The following is an 8949-nucleotide window of genomic DNA, read 5'->3' as shown; positions in this document are numbered from 1 at the left end:
TGGGGGTTTAAATATCTTTATTTAAAGAATCAAAATAGATATTTGACAAGATAGAGCTAAGCAAAGTACCACAACTGGTTTGTTTTGTTGGTTGTTTCTTTTAACCAGAGCTACTGTGTAACCCGAGTGCCACCTTCTGGTTTAGGCATGAAAACACTTCGGGTGCTGCATACTGCATTCAAAACTGAAGGGTGTAGTTTGCAGTTGTTTTTCGGGATTTGTTTGGTTTTTAAGGGTTGATTTTTGTGTGTGTGGAAAAAAAAATAATCAGAATGTTCATCGTTAACATTCACAGAATGTTGCAAGAACTAAAACAGTTAAATGGAAGTAAGACTTGTTTATCTTTAATGTCTGGAACAAAATAATTACAGAAAAGCTATATAAATGTATTTCCCCCCAAATTTAATTCACAGATGTCAAATTCTACTAAAAACCACTAATAATTATTATTTTAAATAAATATTTAAATGCAGTGGCTTGTAAATACAAGGAAGTAGTCTTGGAATCAAGTGTACTTTGGAGTTTATTGTTTCAACTCTTTTCTACCCTAAAAAATCCCTTTAAGGTAAATGTGTGCATCTCTTATCCAGGAAGCAAACAGAATCTAACGTGGGAGGACTGAGAAATTCAGCAAATGCACTACTGCAAATGGCACAAAGAACTGCAGCCCATTTTGTACTCACTGCAGCAGTCAAACTGCCAAGTTCTTGGGAAAATATGTGGAAATTAGAAGCTCATTCCAAATCCCTCATTCCAAACTGCAGGGGGTTGACTTCTCTTGTTTCACACAACCTCCAGAAAAGTGTTACACCTATTATGTCAGAGAGTCATCTGGTAACAGCTACCAAAGTTGTTTCAAAGCAGCTGAAGAAACACAACTCAGGTGTTGCCTTCACTGCAGCTGTAAATATAACGGCATTTTTTTTTTGTGCTTGCAACTACTGAAAACAATTTACCAGCAACATTCCCCAGGTTACCTGTGGGCAGGAAGTACATGAGCCACATCACATGGGTGATGCCATGCTGTGTCAAATCTGTATGGCATCATCTCCTATGAATGTGTAAATTCCATCTCCCAACATTTCAGCTCTCTATGCCATTTCACACTGGTATATACCCATACAAAACACTGCTTTTTTTCCATTGGCCAAAAGTCCACTTCTGGATAAATGCTGCAACTTCACATCTCCATGCACTTCTTCTGTACATTGACTTGCTCTCAGTTAGCATTATGTCTTCTACAACCCATATGGCAACTCATACTTGTTTTAAAACATGCAATCCCTTTGAGCAAAACCCATTTATGTACTGATATCCCAACAAATTCTCATTGAAATTATGCAGCCAGGCACTTATTGCACTTGTATCTCACAGCAGCGAGCACTTCCACGAGGAGGACCAGGTCTCTTCTCCAGAGCTGCCATCCCCACACATTCTTATTCTAAAGCAGCAACAGTTCATGATGTATTAGTCAGCACTTAATCAATTCCTTGTTTGCCAAAGGCTCTGCAACGACTTCCTCACGCATGAATTGCTCCTAAAGACAACAAGCAGAGTTTTAGTTGATTTTCATTGTTTTCAGATCACTTCTCTCTAAAAAAAACAGCAGATAAACATTTTCTTTTCTAGCCTGGCATGGATCTGTCTCCCCCCCCAAAAAAAAAAACCCTACAGAATGCCCACTGGATAAGAAAAACTACTGGGCTTAGCTGAGAGGGCTGCTAGCACCACAGATCTTAACATCTAAACGTGTGTTTCACCCCATGCTCAATCATGCAAGCACGTTTTAAATCCCAAACACAACAGGATCATAGAATCAACCTGGTTCCAAGAGACCGCCAAGAGTATCCAGGCCAGCCTTGCACCCAGCACTAGACAATCAATCAGACCATGGCACTAAGTGTCTCTGCCAGGCTTTGCTTCAACACCTCCAGAGACATCAACTCCACCACCTCCCTGGGCAGCCCATTCCAATGCCAATCACTCTCTCTGCCAACAACTTCCTCCTAACATCCAGCCTAGACCTCCCCCGGCACAATTTGAGGCTGTGTCCCCTTGTTTTGTTGCTGGTTGCCTGGCAGAAGAGACCAACCCCACCTGGCTAGAGCCTCCCTTCAGGTAGTTGTAGACAGCAATGAGGTCTGCCCTGAGCCTCCTCCTCTCCAGGCTGCACACGCCCAGCTCCCTCAGCCTCTCCTCACAGGGTTTGTGTTCCAGGTCCTTCACCGTGACCAGAAAAACAAGAGCCGAGGCAGGAGCCACAGTCAGACACACCAGAACCACTACCTCACACGACCCTGCCCCACGCTTATCAGGGACTGCTGAAAGCTGCCATCACTGCTGCCTCACAGCACGGTGAGCCGACACTCGGGTGAGCCGACCCGCCGCTGCGAGAAGCGGGCCGTAACTGCATGCGCCAGTCCTCCCGCCGCACCCACCTGGTCGTAAATGACTCGCAGAATCAGGGAGCAGCTGGGGCAGGTGGCCACGTCCTCGCCGTTCTCTAGGTCCTCCTGCAAAAGCCCCGAGGAAGCTGTCACCGACGCGCCGCCTGCCCGGCCCACGGGCGCAGCCTGCGGAGACAGCAACGCGGCCCAGCGCTATCGCCGTCTCCCTCTGCCAGCGCCTCGCTCCTTACCCTTGTGATGAGGAAGCGGTCCCCGCAGGGGCACGGGTAGCTGTACGTCTCGCTCTCCTCATCGTACTCGAAGTCCTCGATCTCCACCTCGTCGTGGAACACGGCCATGGCGCCGCTGGGGCCGCCGCGCCGGAAGTGACGCGCGGCTCGTGCGCCGCGCCCGCCCGCGCCCCGTGCCTCGTCACGGGATGCGGCACCGGGTAGGGGCCTGGGGAGCGGCGCCCTGGGGCGGGGGAGAGAGGAGCAGGAGCCTGGGGAGCGGAGCCGGAGCCTGGGGAGCGGAGCCCTGGGGCGGGGGAGAGAGGAGCAGGAGCCTGGGGAGCGGAGCCCTGGGGCGGGGGAGAGGAACGGGAGCCTGGGGAGCGGAGCCCTGGGGCGGGGGAGAGAGGAGCAGGAGCCTGGGGAGCGGAGCCCTGGGGCGGGGGAGAGAGGAGCAGGAGCCTGGGGAGCGGAGCCCTGGGGCGGGGGAGAGGAGCAGGAGCCTGGGGAGCGGAGCCCTGGGGCGGGGGAGAGAGGAGCAGGAGCCTGGGGAGCGGAGCCCTGGGGCGGGGGAGAGGAGCAGGAGCCTGGGGAGCGGCGCCCTGGGGCGGGGGAGAGAGGAGCAGGAGCCCTGGGGCGGGGGAGAGAGAGGAGCAGGAGCCTGGGGAGCGGAGCCCTGGGGCCGGGGAGAGAGAGGAGCAGGAGCCTGGGGAGCGGAGCCCTGGGGCGGGGGAGAGGAACGGGAGCCTGGGGAGCGGAGCCCTGGGGCGGGGGAGAGAGGAGCAGGAGCCTGGGGAGCGGAGCCCTGGGGCGGGGGAGAGAGGAGCAGGAGCCTGGGGAGCGGAGCCCTGGGGCGGGGGAGAGGAGCAGGAGCCTGGGGAGCGGAGCCCTGGGGCGGGGGAGAGAGGAGCAGGAGCCTGGGGAGCGGAGCCCTGGGGCGGGGGAGAGGAGCAGGAGCCTGGGGAGCGGCGCCCTGGGGCGGGGGAGAGAGGAGCAGGAGCCCTGGGGCGGGGGAGAGAGAGGAGCAGGAGCCTGGGGAGCGGAGCCCTGGGGCCGGGGAGAGAGAGGAGCAGGAGCCTGGGGAGCGGAGCCCTGGGGCGGGGGAGAGAGAGGAGCAGGAGCCTGGGGAGCGGAGCCCTGGGGCCGGGGAGAGAGGAGCAGGAGCCTGGGGAGCGGAGCCCTGGGGCAGGGGAGAGAGGAGCAGGAGCCTGGGGAGCGGAGCCCTGGGGCAGGGGAGAGAGGAGCAGGAGCCTGGGGAGCGGCGCCCTGGGGCGGGGGAGAGAGGAGCAGGAGCCTGGGGAGCGGAGCCCTGGGGCAGGGGAGAGAGGAGCAGGAGCCTGGGGAGCGGAGCCCTGGGGCGGGGGAGAGAGGAGCAGGAGCCTGGGGAGCGGCGCCCTGGGGCCGGGGAGAGAGGAGCAGGAGCCTGGGGAGCGGAGCCCTGGGGCGGGGGAGAGAGGAGCAGGAGCCTGGGGAGCGGAGCCTTGGGGCGGGGGAGAGAGGAGCAGGAGCCTGGGGAGCGGAGCCTTGGGGCGGGAGAGAGGAACAGAGGAACAGGAGCTTGGGGAGCGGAGAGGAACAGAGGAACAGGAGCCTGGGGGAGCAGAGCCTTGGGGCGGGGGGAGAGAGGAACAGGGAAACAGGAGCCTGGGGGAGCGGAGCCTTGGGGCGGGGGGAGAGGAACAGGAGCCTGGGGAGCGGAGAGGAACAGAGGAACAGGAGCCTGGGGAGCGGAGCCTTGGGGCGGGGGGGAGAGGAACAGGAGCCTGGGGGAGCAGAGCCTTGGGGCGGGGGGGCGAGAGGAACAGAGGAACAGGAGCCTGGGGGAGCAGAGCCTTGGGGCGGGGGGGCGAGAGGAACAGAGGAACAGGAGCCTGGGGGAGCGGAGCCTTGGGGCCGGGGGGAGAGGAACAGGAGCCTGGGGGAGCGGAGCCTTGGGGCGGGGGGAGAGGAACAAGAGCCTTGGGGCGGGGGGTGGGGCTGCGGGGTCAGCGCACGTCGGTCGGCGGCGGGGGCCGCACTTACCCACTCACCGCTGCCCTCTATTGCTCCGCCCTGCCGGTTCCGCGTTCCGACAGCCCTCTGCCCGGCGGGCTGCGCGGAGCAGCGATCGCTAGTGGCTGAAGGGGCTGGCAAGGTATTGCTACGACCTTGGCCTTCAGCTTCTCCCAGGGCAAGGCGAGACGGAGGGCAGGGGCGGCAGCCGTCCTGCCTCCGTGCTGCCGTGTCTCAGCCGAGCGCAGGCTTCTCCCGTGCTTCACGCAGTGTGCTTAGTCCTCGGTGGCGGGGAGAAGCCTTTTCCCCGCCGTGACTCGCAGGAAGGACTGTATGGAGGGGTGTCTCTTACAGGTGCATGCTTTGGGGAGATACTTGCAGTTCTACGCCTTCAGTACTCCCCTATGTTCACTGTCTCGGTCATTGGTTCCTCAGTGTAACTGCAGGTGTCTCTGTCAAGTCATTCTGAATGAGGGCCAGTGGGTCTGAGGGTGAGGAGAATGAGTGAATTGCTTGATTTGTAATTTTAAGTGAAGAGAGGAAGAAGTCATAGAAAAAAGTAACACTTCTGTCAGTGGAGCAAGGAAGAAGGGAAGTATTTGGTGGTGGTGTTTTTGTAAGGGCTTGGGTGAGAAGAGAATGAAAACTGGAGAATGTCTCACCAGACAGGAGCTTGGGAAGCTGAAGTGATGGATGTCCTTCTTGGAGGGCAAGGAGATGCCAAAGAGCTGAACGAGCCAAGAAAATCACTGAGTTGACAGATGGAGGAAGAGGCTGTTCATGTTTTTTAAAGGCATGACTCAGACTTGTAGAGGAGAACCAGGACTCATTGAGAGATATTTCAGAATTCATTAGTTACAGACTGGAAGTTTTTATTTCCTGACTTTCAGGATTGGAAAGGGACTGACGGTAGTGTAAATGGAACAAGTATCTTGAAGTGCCTTTCAAGAATTAATTTAGGCTAGACTCTCAGACTTAAAATAGTTTGTATCAGTAGAATCTTTCGACTCAGACATGAAAGTTTTAGCTCTTAAGCTTGACATTCATGTATTGTGTTTTCACTTTTATATAGTGATACTGATTTTGTTTCTGTTTGGCTGAGTTTTACATTTTCATATGTAGACTGGGATGCACTTGCTCCATAAAGTGGTACCAGTGAAAATGAGGCCAGCTCTAAGTGACCACATCAGGCTTAGCAACAGAACTGTGATATGCCACTGGAATGGGCTGCCCAGGGAGGTGGTGGAGGCACTGTCCCTGGAGGTCTTCAAGCAAAGACTGGATGAGGCACTTAGTGCCATGGTCTGGTTGATTGCCTAGGGCTGGGTGCTAGGTTGGCCTGGATGGTCCTGGAGGTCTCTTCCAACCTGGTTGATTCTATGAATTAAACCAAATACATAAACAATGGAGTCTTTGTATTGGGTTTTAGAGTTAGGCCACTAGTTGTACCGGGAGTTACTGGTTTGTGTAGTAGCAATTGATGATAGAATCAACCAGGTTGGAAGAGACCTCCAAAATCATCCAGGCCAACCTAGCACCCAGCCCTAGCCAGTCAACCAGACCATGGCACTAAGTGCCTCATCCAGGCTTTTCTTGAAGACCTCCAGGGACAGTGCCTCCACCACCTCCCTGGGCAGCCCATTCCAATGGCAAATCACTCTCTCTGTGAAGAACTCCCTCCTAACATCCAGCCTATACTTGATGGAAAGCATTATGTGAGGTGATTAAAAGAAAATACAAAAGGAGGATTAAATCTTTATTCTCAGTACTTTGCTTCTGAAGCCAAGCATGTGATTCCTTCTGGTGATGTGATGAAAGTAAAGTCACAGCTGTTGGGGTAACAGCTTACATAAATATGTCCATTTTCAAATGTCTTGCATTTTTACTTTGAATTAGTTCAGGTGGTAGAAGGCGAAGCTTGAAAACAATCAAAAAACCAGAAGCCTAAAAAAAAAGGTGTAGGTGGCTGTAACAAAGATACACTGTCTAAAGACTTCAGATCATAAAATGATCTTAGGGATTGGAGTAACTCAATGATTTTTGAGCACTGGGTTTACAAATGAAACGTGCTGAAGTACAGGACGATGACTTCATTAGATGTATGCTTTGTGTTTCAAGACTGTTAGTCCTGTTACCAAAAGCTTCTTCACATTTGCATGTAGCAAGTGCTGAAGTGTTTTGTTCAAATGGAGTGCTCTGTTTATGCTGTGGCAAAAGAGTGTTGGCAAAAGAGTTTTAAGTCATTCCACTTTGCAAAGTTGTGAGCTGTAGTAGAATTAAATGCTACAATGCTATTAAAAAGTATGGTCAGTTAGAAGCTGCAGGAAGTATTTCTTCAAAGTAGGCATGTTGGATACTTGCAGTAAATGTATTCCATTTTTGAGAAGCCTAATTTATGAAAGCCCTGCCTCCCATTTATGCAAGATTACAAGCTGGACAAATTACTAAGTGACCAGCCAATGCAGCTGTTGGTGAGAGCCTGGAGCATATGGGCCTGATTAGTTAAACAAGATGGATTGTTGTAATTTCAAAGGATTCAAAATGAAAAAGCAAAAAAACCACAACATTTCAAAACTAAATTACATGCTTTAAAAGAATGCAGGGAAAATTATTTACATGGAAGTAGAAAGATAAGAGTGCTCTAAAGAAGCAGTGGCTGGAGAGCAGCCAAACAGAAAGGGATCTGGGGGTGCTGATTGATACCCACCTGAACATGAGCCAGCAGTGTGCCCAGGTGGCGAAGAGAGCCAGTGGCATCCTGGCCTGCATCAGGAATGGTGTGGCCAGCAGGAGCAGGGAGGTCATTCTGCGCCTGTACTCTGCACTGGTTAGACCACACCTTGAGTCCTGTGTTCAGTTCTGGGCCCCCCAGTTTAGGAGGGACATTGAGATGCTTGAGCGTGTCCAGAGAAGGGCAACGAGGCTGGGGAGAGGCCTTGAGCACAGCCCTACGAGGAGAGGCTGAGGGAGCTGGGATTGGTCAGCCTGGAGGAGGCTCAGGGGAGACCTCATTGCTGTCTACAACTACCTGAGGGGTGGTTGTGGCCAGGAGGAGGTTGCTCTCTTCTCTCAGGTGGCCAGCACCAGAACGAGAGGACACAGCCTCAGGCTGTGCCAGGGGAGATTTAGGCTGGAGGTGAGGAGAAAGTTCTTCCCTGAGAGAGTCATTGGACACTGGAATGGGCTGCCCGGGGAGGTGGTGGAGTCGCCGTCCCTGGAGCTGTTCAAGGCAGGACTGGACGTGGCACTTGGTGCCATGGTCTGGCCTTGAGCTCTGTGGTAAAGGGTTGGACTTGATGATCTGTGAGATCTCTTCCAACCTTGGTGATACTGTGATACTGTGACTGTATTGTAGAAATGGTATCATTTGCTAGGTGATGATAAGATGATAAAGAGCTATGCAAGTCCATTTTAGCAAAGGCAGATTTACAAGCAGTGAGAAATAGCTCTTGGCTCACTTGATGAACTAAGGGTGTTCCTGACTTACTTGGAATAGTGTACATACTATTTTATCTTTCTCTGCAATATGCATATGCAGTTTGGAAGCATCACACCACGTAGTGAATGTGTCTGCTGCTTGCTTAACTGGTAAGAGATGTAAATATCATGTATGGAGGTATGAGAGATTTACTTTTTTAATACGCTTGTAAACAAAGAGTTTTGTTTAATGTTTGTAAAAATTTGCAACCAGAACCTTTCTTTACCAGTAGAAAGGGAATGCATAGTCAGTGCTTGATCTTCTATTCAAACATAAATATTGTTTGAGCATTTAAAATCACAGATAATATTGACTGGAAGGGAATTGGTGCAGGACAGGACACTGGATTAAGCCAGTTCCAGGTATACCTTGGTACTTCCAGACCTGCAGTTTCTCAGTACCCCTTTGAAGTGAAGCTCTATCATTCAGCCTGTGAACCATCTCTCTAATTTAGTATCATCCCCAAGTTTGCTGGTATTACCTTCTGTCTTACCCAATTTATTGAACTATAGCAGCCACAGTATTAACCCCAGGGTACTCTTACTATTAGCCAGCAACTGAAGCAACTTGAAGCCAGATCTTCAAATCTGTTAGCCCAGACAATTTTCAACCAATCCAACAGTCTGTCTGACCTCAGTTTCCTAATCTTAGAATCAGCCAGGCTGGAAGAGACCTCCAAGATCATCCAGGCCAACCTAGCACCCAGCCCTAGACAATCAACTAGACCATGGCACTAAGTGCCTCAGCCAGTCTTCTCTTCAACACCTCCAGGGATGGCAACTCCACCACTTCCCTGGGCAGTCCATTCCAATGCCAGTCACTGTCTCTGGCAAGAACTTCCTCCTAACATCCAGCTTAGACC

The 8949-nt window shown here is 52.3% G+C and overlaps 2 protein-coding genes across 6 annotated transcripts in view; one reads left to right on the top strand and one right to left on the bottom strand.

Annotated features, from left to right (window-relative positions):
* DPH3 (diphthamide biosynthesis 3) lies at positions 1-2846 on the bottom strand. Its single transcript, XM_064167218.1, has 3 exons — positions 2639-2846; positions 2439-2513; positions 1-1537 (listed from the first exon to the last, which is right to left on the bottom strand). The coding sequence occupies exons 1-3, from the start codon at positions 2744-2746 to the stop codon at positions 1472-1474; spliced, it is 249 nt and encodes an 82-aa protein (XP_064023288.1). The 5' UTR covers positions 2747-2846; the 3' UTR covers positions 1-1471.
* Positions 2748-8949, top strand: part of OXNAD1 (oxidoreductase NAD binding domain containing 1) — a 27522-nt gene continuing 21320 nt past the window's right edge. For 3 of the 5 annotated variants that reach the window (XM_064167217.1, XM_064167216.1, XM_064167212.1), the window contains exon 1: positions 4651-4792. The gene's annotated coding sequence lies outside the window, so the exon portion shown is untranslated. Of the gene's footprint in view, positions 2839-4650; positions 4793-8949 lie in introns of those variants that run through there. The other 2 variants (XM_064167214.1, XM_064167215.1) reach the window with 2 other exon arrangements.

Source organism: Pogoniulus pusillus, chromosome 28 (genome assembly GCF_015220805.1).
Source record: "Pogoniulus pusillus isolate bPogPus1 chromosome 28, bPogPus1.pri, whole genome shotgun sequence".
Classification (NCBI taxonomy): Eukaryota; Metazoa; Chordata; class Aves; order Piciformes; family Lybiidae; genus Pogoniulus; species Pogoniulus pusillus.
Note: the sequence above shows the minus strand (reverse complement) of the source record. Positions and strands in the feature narration are given on the sequence as shown.